The 13,006-nt window shown below is 36.1% G+C and overlaps 1 protein-coding gene across 1 annotated transcript; it reads right to left on the bottom strand.

Annotated features, from left to right (window-relative positions):
• Nucleotides 1-202: 202 nt before the first annotated feature.
• On the bottom strand, nt 203-12,616 carry LOC100797435 (uncharacterized). The gene is given in 16 exon segments (XM_041014857.1): nt 203-378; nt 6,771-6,905; nt 7,029-7,090; nt 7,192-7,272; nt 7,959-8,114; nt 8,194-8,342; nt 8,345-8,354; nt 8,502-8,564; nt 8,723-8,785; nt 8,866-8,919; nt 10,081-10,137; nt 10,231-10,299; nt 11,313-11,426; nt 11,505-11,576; nt 11,787-11,914; nt 12,365-12,616. Coding segments are annotated over 15 exon segments (1,335 nt in total). The 5' UTR covers nt 12,528-12,616; the 3' UTR covers nt 203-378; nt 6,771-6,811.
• Nucleotides 12,617-13,006: the final 390 nt, after the last annotated feature.

Raw genomic sequence — 13,006 nt, 5'->3', positions numbered from 1 at the left:
AGGGAGAGGGGGGGAAATCAGCAAGTTCCAAAGAAGAATAACTCATGAATTAATTTCTTTTAGTAATAAATTTCAAGTTCCACAGACAACCGCAATAGACAGAACTAGTTCTGATTCTGATAAACATACATTAAGTGGAAACATTTCTACTATGTCAAGAATTTAAGAAAATAAAACCAACAGGAAAAGGGAGTGCAAGGAATTTAAGAAAATATAACAGTGATAATACATGAACATCTAAACATACTGTGTGCCCTTTTCTACAGTGAAACATCCTAAAGTTACCTCACCCAAAAAAAGAGAAGTAAAATATTCGAAACCCCACACGACAGGAAAGATATATCCCCTCAATAAGCTCATGCGAACAGGAAAAATTATCTGCAATAAACAGAAACGGGTATGTTTAGAGCATTGCATTTCAATATAGTTAGTGGGGGAAAAAATGATGTTAAAAACTAAACTGCACAATAAACACTAAGCCTGTTAATGAAAGAAATGTTGCATTGCATCATAGTTTCATGCTTCCATTTATGACAATATGATAGACCACCATCCAGATGTCCAATTGTCTCACTACATATGGAATTTAAGAAGACTTATGGGCACCGACCCCAAAGTAATAGGACTCATTTCAATCAACTAAAAGTGATTTGTTACCCATAAGATGCTCAGACAATGTTGCCGATAGCATTCTACTTTCCTTTCTTCTATTTTTGTTGGCCATCATTCCTCTGTTCATATCAATTGTCAAATTCATATAGCTTTGAGCATATGAAGTATCCTCTAAAGTCTAAGACTCTTGATGCTCTTTACTTGTTTTGCTTAGATTAAGAAAATATTAAAAAACTAGTTTTGCAGAAGGGACTTAACTCAAGTGGCACCTAGCCCTTAAGAGATTGTTTGATCCTGGGACCAAATCCCCTTTTTTTCCTCCATTTTAACCTACTCTCCCTCTCCCTACACTAGGTCATAGACCTCCTTTATAACACTCCCAAAAAGTATTTTCAAGATACTAATTTCACAAGGTAGGTGGTCATTCTACTGTGATGTATCTCCAAATGTGAAACAAAATTATGATGGTCATACAGATATTGGTTTTGTTTACCCTTCCAAATGGAATCACATAAATTGACATAACCTAAGCACATTAACTAAATAACTTACACGTGCTATGGAACTTAACATTTTACCCTTATCCTCAAAAACAATTGTACTATATGCCAGCGACTTATTAAACACCACAACATGATATCAAAGCAGAAATTGAGGAGGAAAATGAGACACTCGTTTTTTTCTATTGTTAACACTTTGATCCAGGAGGAGTGTTAAAGAGGCTTCGTTCCAATCTCACAATTTAGTGAATTAAGAGATACAATGTCTGTTTTCCTCTCAAAAATATCAATTCACAATAAGGTGGTTTTGGTATTTAAAAGACCAAACAAAGCTTCTCAAGGATGTTCAGTTCAATACTCAAAATTATTTCCCCTTTAGTTTTCAATCTTTATTTCCCCTTTAGTCTTCAATCTTTGAAGAAAATCAAATTAGCCACTCAATTGAAAATCCAAGATGGCAAAGGAGTTCATTATATAAAAATTGAGAAATGTCATCAACATACTCTTTAACATACTTTGTTGTACCCCCAACCAACAGAGACTAATCCCTTTTGAGGTGTAGAGATCATCAATGTAGGCTTTACCTTTACCAACAAAAACATTTCCATATACACAGCTAATAGAACATATTTTTCTAAAGGACTCCATCATTACACGAAAATCATGTGGAACCTGTTAAAAAAAGAGTAGGGCTCAAATCATTTAGTAGAATCCACATTGAGTTTGTCCCTGAGAACTTCAAATCTTGCTGCAGAAAGGGGCTTAGTTAGTACATCAGCCCATTGATCCAGAGCTGGAATATGCACAATGGAAAGCTGCTTGGCCAGAATCTTTTCTCTTATGAAGAAGACATCAATTTCCATGTGTTTTGTACGGCTGTGAAACACAGGATTGCGAGCAATAGACACAGCACTCTGGTTATCACAAAAGATTACAGGAGTAGTGAATGGAACTTGCAACTCTGTTAGAAGAGCATGAATCCATGTTAACTCGGTGGAAGTTTGAGCTAAATTGCAATACTCAGCTTCAGTACTAGACTTGGCAGTGACCTTTTGTTTGCGAGACCACCAAGATATTAAGTTTGGACCAAGAAATATGGCAGCCCCTGAGGTGGAACACCTGTCATCCACATCAGATGTCCAGTCAGCATCACAAAAAGCGCGAAGAACCAAGGGCTTTGTAACAGAAGTAGGCTGAAGAAGTAGTCCCTGAAACAAAGTACCCTTGAGATACCTCAAGATTCTTTTCACTACTGCCCATTGAGAGTCTAGAGGTGCAGCCATAAATTGACAAATTTTATTGACAGCAAAGCTGATTTCAAGTCTAGTAAGAGTAACATATTGTAAGGCACCAACTACAGATCTGTATAGAGTTGGATCGTGAAAGATATCAGCACCATGTCGAGATAACTTGCAATTAGAGACCATGGGGGAAGAAATAGAATAAGCTTCAGCCATGTGAGTTTTGTGGAGTAAATCACAAATATATTTACTTAGAGTCATCAATATAGAGTTATTGGGTAGATACTTGATCTCTAGACCCAAAAAATAATCAAATGACCAAGTTGCTTGAGAGAGAATGCAGTGTGTAGTTTGGTTGTGAGCTGCTGAATTAGAGAAGCAGAGCTACCCGTGATGATGATATCATCCACATAGACTAAAGATAGACAATATGCATTTGTTGCCTGTAGATGAAAAGGGAAGAATCACATTTGCTCCCAACAAATCCAAACTGCAGCAGAGTAGTTTCAACCTATCAAACCATTGCCTTAGGGCCTGTTTCAAGCCATAGAGAGCTTTGTTGAGCTTGCAGACTAGGGACCTATTTGCAACTTCAAAACTAGGAGGCTATGTCATAAATACAGATTCTTCAAGAAGCCCATTTAGAAAAGTATTATTCACATCAAGCTGAAACAACTCCCACCCATGTGGCAGAGCAAGGGTGAGAACAATACGAATGGTGACAGGCTTGACCACAGCAGAAAATGTCTCATGAAAGTCAAAGCCATGAATTTGATGAAACCCCTTGGCTACCAACCTTGCTTTGAACCTGTTGATGGGCCCATCAGCATTTTCCTTTACTCTGAAAACCCACTTACACCCAATAGCCTGTCTTTTTTTTGCTCAGCAAAAGTAGGTGATATATTATAAATAAGTACCAGAGGTACTAAAATACATAAAAGGATGGGTATACAGCAGGTTCAGAGCGCCATACAAGGAATACTAAGAACCTGATTGAACCCATAGTAGGAAATAAAATACCCTGCATGAGCTATTGGAATTACTACATCTGTCGTCACTCCCTAATTATAGAAAAATGCTTTGAGGTGGGAGGACCAGTGACTAAAGTGCACTGTGAAACCCTTCTCCATTGCCTTAAGCCAAGACCATAGTAAGAATAGTGCATCATCCATCACTTTGCTTCCGTCGAAGGATTTGTTTTCAAAAACTACCCCGTTTCAATGCTTCCAAATGGTCCATGTTAGCGCTACCCACCAGCACTTCCATCTTTTAGCTTTAATTCCAGCAGCACATCCATTGTCATGTTGCAGAAAGTGGTGTTTGGGATTTTGTGGGAATACACCCAATGAGTTCACCCATGACAGAGATTCCCACCATAGAGGTAGGGTTTTATTGCAATGGAAGAATAAATGTGCTGCATCCTCCTCCGGGCTGTTACACAGTAGGCACCGTGAATCATTTATCTCCACTTGTCTGCTCCTCAGGTTGGTCCTAGTTGGCAAGCGGTCTCTAATGAGCCTCCATGTGAACACTGCTGCTTTAAGTGGGATCTTGAGCTTCCATAACTCCACAAAGGTCTGATCTTCAGCAGCCCCCGTTGTTGCTTCCACCAGTAGCTGGTATGCAGATTTCGTTGAGTAGTTCCCACTCGGGTCATCCTTCCATACCCATAAGTCTGGTCTGTGTTGATGAACTGTTACTTGTGCTAGCTCCTCTAAAAATTCAGCAGCCATGCCAATTTCGTTTTCAAAAAGAGATCTCCTACAACTCAATTCCCATTCCCACCCTGCATCCTTTTGACTCCCCACCCCAATAGCCTGTCTATTAGAAGGTAAGGGAACTAAGTCCCAAGTCTTGTTTTTCAGAAAAGCATCATACCCTTGTTGCATAGCAGCAAGCCAATCTACATTTTCAAGAGCCTGTTTCACAATTTTGGGCTCAGAATGTAAGAAATAAAGAAGGATGTAGTCTAGGATTGTGAATTCCAGACTTGGACCTTGTTTGCATAGCATGTGTATTAGCTGGTATAGAATTAGGTGCTGAAATGGACTCAAAAGAGGATGCACTAGGGGTTGTGGATTCTGAAGTTTGAGGATGAACAAAGGTAGGCTTAGAAGATGTGGATGGATGAGACATAGAAAGAGAGGTTGTGGGAGAATGGATTGGAATAGGGGGAAAACCAGGAGGAACAAAAGGTACAGAAGGAGAATGAGAGGGAGACAGTTGAGAGGATTGAGGGGTGGGAATAACAAAAGGTGAAGATAGGTTAGGATTAAGGCTGAAATAGGAATCAAGATTCTTAATGGGGTTAGAAGAGGAGGGAAACAGGTTAGAATAAGGGAACCTTAATTCATTAAACAAAACATCTTTGGAAATATAGACTCTGCCAGATGAAGAAAAACATTTGTGACCTTTGTGGGAGGAGGAATACCCCAAAAATAGACACTCCTGGGATCGAAAATTTAGTTTGTGTATGGTAAGGCCTCAGCAAGGAAAAACAGGCACAGTCAAAGGTTTTAAGGAAATGAAAATCAGGATCCTTGTTGAAAAGGGTAACAAAAGGAATGGCAAAATTGAGGGAAGCAATGGGAAGTCTATTAATCAGATAGACAGCAGTAATAAAGGCATAATCCCAAAACTGTAAGGGTAAAGAAGCATGATGCAACAATGTAAGGCCCAAATCAACTATATGTTTGTGTTTTCTCTCAACTACACCATTTTAATGATGAGTGCGGGGACAGATTAGTTTGTAAGAGATGCCATAGGAGGTTAGGAGAGCAGAGAAAGGTTTGTATTCACACAACCCCCCCCCCCCCCCCCCCCAAAAAAAAAATCAGATTGAATACTTTTGATTTTAGTATTAAGTTATAGTTTAACCATAGATTTAAAAGCTTGAAAAACAGAAAGAGTTTCAGCCTTCTTGATAGGAAATATCCAAGTGTACCTGGAAAAAGCATCAATAAAGGATACATAATATTTATAACCAGCATCTGAAGTCAAATGAGAAGGTCCCCACAAATCTGTGAAAATAAGCTCCAAAGGAAAGTAAACAGAAACAGAAGTGTGAGATGGTAATCTATGAGACTTTCCCATACAGCAGGAAGAGCAAAAACCTAAGAAATTTTTATTTGATGGAGAAATGTTACAATGATTGAAGACCATTAGGGTGACCTAATCTAACATGCCAAAGACTAGCAGTACTAGAAGAAGAAACAACAGAATTGGAAACCGCACTAGAGTTATTATTAACAGTAGCAGCTGTACTAGGCAAGCCAGTATCTGAAATTGAGGTTGAGGTAGACAACAACAGAGGAGAGTTGTCTTGAAGCTTGAGATTACAAAAGGAGTAAAGACTATCAGCACCAACAACTCCTTGAAGAAGTACTTTATTGGTTTCCTGAGATTTCACAAGACACAAGTGAGGATGAAATTCAAAGAAAACATAGTTATACTTAGCAAACTGACTCACACATAACAAATTTTTCGAAATTGAAAGAACATGTAATAACTTGTGAAGTTTAAATGTTATGTGAGAAACATTGGGGGACACAAAAGAAGAGAAACCAACACCAGAGATACTCAAACCTTCACCATTGCCTATGAAAATTTGATCAGGTCCATCAAAGTGAGTGAATAGCTTGATATTTTGGGATTCACTAGTTTAAAGTACTCAGCGATGGATGGTGAACATCACGAGATTTCGTATGGAGACTAAAGTACTCATGAATCTTCTCCCAAACTTGATAGGAGTGATTCGAGCCAAAGTACGCACGACAGAACTGATTTCGAGAGAGTAGATTGAAGCCAAACAAGGAGCGTTTGGTCTTGAACTTCCCAAGCTTCATACTCAGGATTCACACGATCTGCAATGCGATCATCCTCCGTGAGATAGCGAGGCAGAACGATGGGATTGACGACGAAACGCTGCAATTATACAACTTGATAACCAGTTCTACATGTTGTCGCTAGTGGAGATAGTTTAAGTCATCAAGCTTCTCGGCAATGGAGTTTGGGAACGACTGAGAAACGAAATTAAAAGGAGCGGAAGCCATGGATGCACAGATCTGGAACTTGTGAGAGAAAGTGAGAGAAAGAGAGAAAGGAAATTGATATTATTGCAATCTGAAAAATTGGTTAGAGTAAGTTACAACAAAGGTCTATATAGACCTCTGACCCTCTGAACTAACACTAACAGAAATTGACTTCCTAATACTAGTGAGGTGCTGTTAGCAAAAGCTAACAACCCTTACATTCATTCTACAAAACTGTTTTCACAGTTATACAAGCACATACTCTAATACTTTGCATCATTCATGCCGCATAAAATAATTAGTATAAGATGAAACTGGGCTAGTCATTACATTTATAGTAATGAAGGCATCCATAATCAATTAAATAATAGAATACAATAGCATACCTAATTTCTTTCCAAGAAAAAAAATAAAGCAGGAACCAACTTCATGTTGTGTGCTTGTCTAGATGCCCTCGCTTAGGTTTACGTCGTGCATGGTGAGTGTTTCCATTTCGAGCAGGTTTACTCACTTTTTTGCTACTGCAGACAATAAAAGTGTCTGTTACTATAAGTTCCAATCACACACACATATATCAAGAGGACATACACATCAACAAAAAGCAAATCAGTATATGGATTTTAAAAAAGACATTTAAGACTGACCAGAAAACAGCTGAAAACACTCTAGCCATTAAAACAATAGGTAAAGCCAGAAGGGCAGAGGCCTGCAAAAGTGCAAAAATTGACAATATTATTTGTCAAATCAACTGATCACTGTCAATTTCAGTAATATTAATCAGGAAATAGAAACTCATTCATTGCATACCGCAAACCATTCCAACTCTTTAGTAGCAAGAGGTCTAGTAAGCTCATGCTTTTTCAGTGTCTCTTGGACAGAAGCTTGGACCTTCATGAAATAAAAAAATCAATACTCAGAAACTGCAATTTATCCTTATATCAATACCAGGCCTAATTTTCAGCATTTCTTGATTAAACAATAATTAAAAAGTTAACAGAACTTTTTACTAATGCCGTGGCATTGAAGGAAAAGGTTATTCCAGATCCTGGAACTGTCATGAAATTCAGTGAATATGCAGTCAAGAAAATATAATCCTAGTTTTATAAATCACAATCACACTACATGATAAGCGAAAAGGAACTTAAGAAACACTTTTAACCAAATCTGTCTTCAACAACATCACAGCTATGTCTAAATCATGTTATGATCTCCAAACTAAAGAAATGTTAGCATGTAGCAGTCACGACTAATGAGCAGACACTCATACTGCCCCCTAAAATTAATAAATACACAAATTTAGTTCTGCAACAATATTAAGTTGGTTTTCACTATATTTCGTCATTGATAAACAACCAAGACTGATTGCACGAACGGGCAACTATAAATTTCAAAACACAGACTGCCAACCAAAGTTCATATTTCAATTTTCTTAAGAGTAGATACAGTGCAACAGGAATAAATGGAAGAAAAAAAAACACAATAAAAGCATTGATATCAGCAATGAATAATGAAAAATACAATAAGGATTTGCATAATTTTTTTCAATATCTTAAAAAAAAGATGAAGCTTGAAACCTGGCGATGATATGTAGTAGCTGATTCCAAAAACTTCCCATAAACACGAACAACCTCCTTTGTGTAGGGCTTCAAAACCTCTTGTACTTTATCAACATGAGGTTTAGCTGCAATAGCAATCTGATCAATGTATGGCTTGCTGAACTTTCTAGCTTCCTGTCAACCAGTAGTGAATACCTTAAGAAACACATCAGCAAACAAACAAACCATGAGGATGAATTGAAGAGGTTTATACCTGATAATAAGGATCTACAACTTCTTTTGCCTTGCTTAAGTGGGGGGAAATTGCATTCTTTGATGCCTCATAAACTTCAACAGTTTTCGTGGTCAATAATTGCACATGAGGTTCAGCATTTGTTTTCACCACAGACCACTGTTCTTTTACGGGACCCATTTCTTCAATTGAATAAGAGAAAAAGTGAGGAAGAAAATAATTAAATTTGGCTGGATGTTAAAGAAAATTTAAAGTTGAAAGATATGAAAGATTGATAACAAACAAGCAAAGCATAGCAAATAACTGAAAGATATAAAAATGGGTCTTACAGTTTTAATGGTTTCCACATGAGGTTCAGCCCACTTTCCAGCTTGTGCCTTTTTCTCTAGGGCCTAGAATAAATAGGAAAGACAATGAAATGAAGAAGCCAATATGACTTGCTTGTAGTAATAAAGAAATAAAATAAACCTTGTATCTGTAATTGATTAACATGTCAAAAGAAATAACAGATAAGAAAGATTGATAGCCAAAATGAAAACCAAAACATTACCTTTTGAGTAACCATTTCCAAAGCAGGTTTCCCATGTTTGTTCCAATGACTATCAACAAAAGACTGGCAGAAAGATAAAATTCTCAGAACTTGTGAGGAAGGCTGCTTTAACAACCATTAGAGGAGATACAACATAGACACACCTTACTATGAATATAGTGAACAGCAAGCCAAGGGGGAAGCCAAGCACCATGAGCCTGAGTATAACACCAGTGACCAGTATGCGTCAATTCAATGCACATAATTATAATTATTCGTATTCATATCATCAAAATTTCATGAGGATGGAATGGTTTTCTCAAATCTATCATTCATCGTAGCAATAGGAAGCTGTTGCTTACAAAACCAAAATGAAAAATCTAAAACCTACAATTTAACAATTATAAAAAAAAATATGGTAAAATAATTATAGAATGCATTTCAAAACAATAAAATTGTGAAAACCTGGTTTCAACTAAAGATTTTACATTTTCATATTTGAAGGGTATTTGGGCTGGGTGTTCTAGGTTATGGATATTAAACTGGATTTAAGCAAGGCTTAAAGCAGTTTGGCATTTGTTTGGAGCAACATAAAAATTCACATCACAGGTTCAGGTCTTACCCTGGCTGTCTGTTAGTGTGACTCAAACATATTAAGGCTGACCTTTCTATGATTGAGTCACATGCTAGTTTGAGTTACAGTGTTCCACAATGGTTTGAACTTTCTAAAGTCCTTTACTGGTGTTTGCTCTGTTTTCAATAAAATTTTGGAATGTCAAGTGTTGCTGGTAATAGCAGCTCTCTCCAGGCTAACCACACTCAAAAGATCAAATAAAGGATGAATTATATAAGATTTTATAGCTTTTCTATTTTTGTGAAATACAAGTGATGAGCTTATGGAGTCCATTCATTTAGTACTTAATATAATTTGGAATTTATACCTCAGAAACCAGCATTTTATGTACATGTATGTGTGTAATTTTAAAAAAATTATTTTACATAGTATGTAACATCTATACTTTTACAGTTCACTTTTACTTGACCCTCCAGTGTTTTTAGGTAAAAGAAAAAGGGGTTTTGAGAACCCCGGTCAGTGCCACCATGTTTATCACAAAGAATTTCCTGAATTTCTTGTTAAGATTTTGACATTGTAAGTAACAATCCGAAAACCTTAGCCACCGAGATGAACTATTCACAATTGTGCAAGGCTATAAAATGAAAAGACAGAATTAAAAGAAATTCTTTGGTTTCAAATAGAAGGCACAACATTGATAATTAACCTGGACTACTTTGGAGGTTCTCAACTGGCTATCAAAATTTACAGACATATAAGAAAGATAACATTGTTTAGATAGTCAACTGAATTGATGAATTATTACCTCCCTCAGCTCTTTTTCTATGGCAGTAGCCTCAAACTTTGCCTTTAACATTTCTTCCTAAACAAGAATATTAGGTGAAAAACAAGAGACTTCCATTAAAAACATCATCAAGCATCCTGCAACATAGATAAGATCTATGCACTAACATACCTCAGCAACTTTAAGAGCGCGTTCACTTTTTTGAATTTTTGTCTTCTGTTCCTCATTTATCTTTTGAAGCTGTGAAGAATGTACCACTCAAGTCACCACATCATCCTTAAAGACAAAATGTTTCGATAACTTGAAATTTAAATTGATTACAGTACTGCAGGTAACTAGTGAAAAATAATAGCATAATGGTTTTTAATTTAATGTTGCATGTGATAGAGCCAAATAGCTGTAATAGTAATTCTCTTTGATCTACAATGAGTAGGATCATCCTAAAGCCAAAAGCAATAAATATTATACTGACTAATACGACACTAACAGCTAATTACAATGCTGCAGTAATACACAATACATTAGAAGAGGAAGGCACATCAAAACATGTGTAATTCAAAAGCATGCACCAATCAGGAAAAAAGAATAGTAAACAACCAACCAGGTGCTGCTGAGTTCTAAACTTACGTTGCTTAGACCTACAGAAGGATCCTAAAATGAAATATCCTAATTCACACTTGTTTGTCATTAATGGCATAAAAAAATTTACACCATCAACAGGTCAAATTAAACTCAATAAAAATTGCCTAATTTGAGGATCAATACAACATATATTAAGTCATAGTGGGAGGGGAAAAGTAAAGGTAACAGGATTACACAAGCAAAAAATTAGCAGAGAAGTATTTTTTTAGCATGTTGATCACAACTAGAATAATACAGTTATAATCACAGTACCAAGGAAGAATGGAGAAAGAGAATAACATGTGAAAAGCTAAAACTAGATATGGAGAAAGTGGAGAGTAAGATGTCCTTCCCATTGTGAGCATTGAAAATGATAAGCTGCATAGGGTACTCCTAGGACAGATCAAATATATATTACTGGGCAAATTGACGAGAAGGGAAATGAAAAGGGAATATAACTCAGTATAAGTGTTTTCAAATGAGTAAACTAAGATACATTAGTAATGACTTTACCAAGAACAATTACACCAAAATCAACAGTAAAAAGTGAAAAAGTAGTTCCAGAGACAACAAACTTAAGATGTAATTGAAGCAGGTTTGGAAAAAAAAATGTAGCCAAATGTAAAACTTACATCTTCTAATTTTGAGTTCAAGTCATGAATCTTATTCTCTAACTCAGGTACTCGAGTTTCCCAGTTCACTTTCTCCTTGTTTTGTGTTTCTAGTTCCCTTTTAAGTTTGTCCACCTGCATAAAGAATTTCAGAGTATGCACTATAGAATATCGATCATAAATGATACATCTACTAGCTCATTCATGTATAACCTGCTTCTGTAGTTCACCAGCACGTGCATGAGCCTTTCCAACCTGCTCCTCAGCATCCAGTGACCCTTTTTTCTGGGAGGAAAAATTGTTATCGAAGGTTTTTTATAATACAATATATAAACAGAATAAGAAAAGATACTAATAATAAAGTATGAGAATAACATACTAACATTTACTACCGTTACTCAAATTATTAACACATGAAGTAAGAAATGCAACAACCAATATTTAAAAAAAAATAATACAATGAAGAAAAATTGTAAGCCAGTTCTAGTCCCACACCTGGAGAGAAGCAATCTCATTCTGCAAGGATTGTATGGTAATTGATTTATCTTCAATGGAATTTTCTTTTTCTGCTATAATTTTGTCCTTCTTCTTCACTTCTTCCAACTTTTCACTGATTTGAGACTCTTCAAATTAGGCACGACATGTATTAGCCATAAAAAGAAACCATCAGAAACCACAACATAAAATTCGAAGTATATATAGAGGTCACTTCAATCGTAAATCATTAGCCACTACGCAAAAAAGTGACTTGTATAGAGATCATTCAACAACACTTTCGCCAACAACATAAATTAAACTCAAAAAATTGTTTTTTAAACACAACGCTTTCTCCTATTCAGTGACTGCAACTAATAGAAAATTGTAAACACGACAACACAACGACTCGCGATTATAACACGGTCCTTATTTCCTAAACAAAAATAGCACAGAAATATAAGAAGAAGAAAAATCGTAAACGTGGACTTCTCTCAACGAAACAGTGTAACTACTAAAATTGAAATCTAAGAAAGGAAAAAAAAATCGAGATTAAAAATATATTTAGGTTTTATTTCGCATAGAAGATGAAAACGTACCGAGAATTTGGATCTTGGAATTGAGTTGATCTAATTGGATCTTGATGGCGGAGGTATCAGGCTCTGGAGTGGCTCCTTCGACGGAAACATCGGCTTCGGCCCCAACGATGGCAAAAATCAGGGTTACTGAAAGCGCAAATACGAAGAGCTTCGGAGGCGCCATCGCTATGCAGATTTGCTTTGCCGCCAACAAAGCTTCGGAGTTCGGAGAACAGAAAAAAAAAAAACTCTTCTGTTCTGATATTTATAACACCGTCGTCGTTTACAAGGAAGGAAGGTTTCTATTTTTCATTTTCATTTTCATTTTTTAATAAATAACATATTCACTCCTTTTCTTTATTTTTAGTATATTCACTCTACGCTATTATTGAATCAGAAATCATCATAAGCAGGAAATTTAATTAATTTTATATTAAACACGTTAATAATAATGTAAAAATTAGTACCCATTCAAACCTAGAAATTAAATTAGACTCTACTTTTTTTTTTTCTCGGGTGAATTAAGAAATTATAAACTTTTATAGTAAAAAGATGAAAAATAAATAAAGAAAAAAGGAAACACGAGGTGGGCGTGCGTGGGTTGATTCTTCCTTGCGGGTCCAGTCTATGTTCTAAGAGAATCTAACCTGATCTTTATTTATG

The sequence above is a fragment of the Glycine max genome, chromosome 4 (genome assembly GCF_000004515.6).
Source record: "Glycine max cultivar Williams 82 chromosome 4, Glycine_max_v4.0, whole genome shotgun sequence".
Taxonomy (NCBI): Eukaryota; Viridiplantae; Streptophyta; class Magnoliopsida; order Fabales; family Fabaceae; genus Glycine; species Glycine max.
Note: the sequence above shows the minus strand (reverse complement) of the source record. Positions and strands in the feature narration are given on the sequence as shown.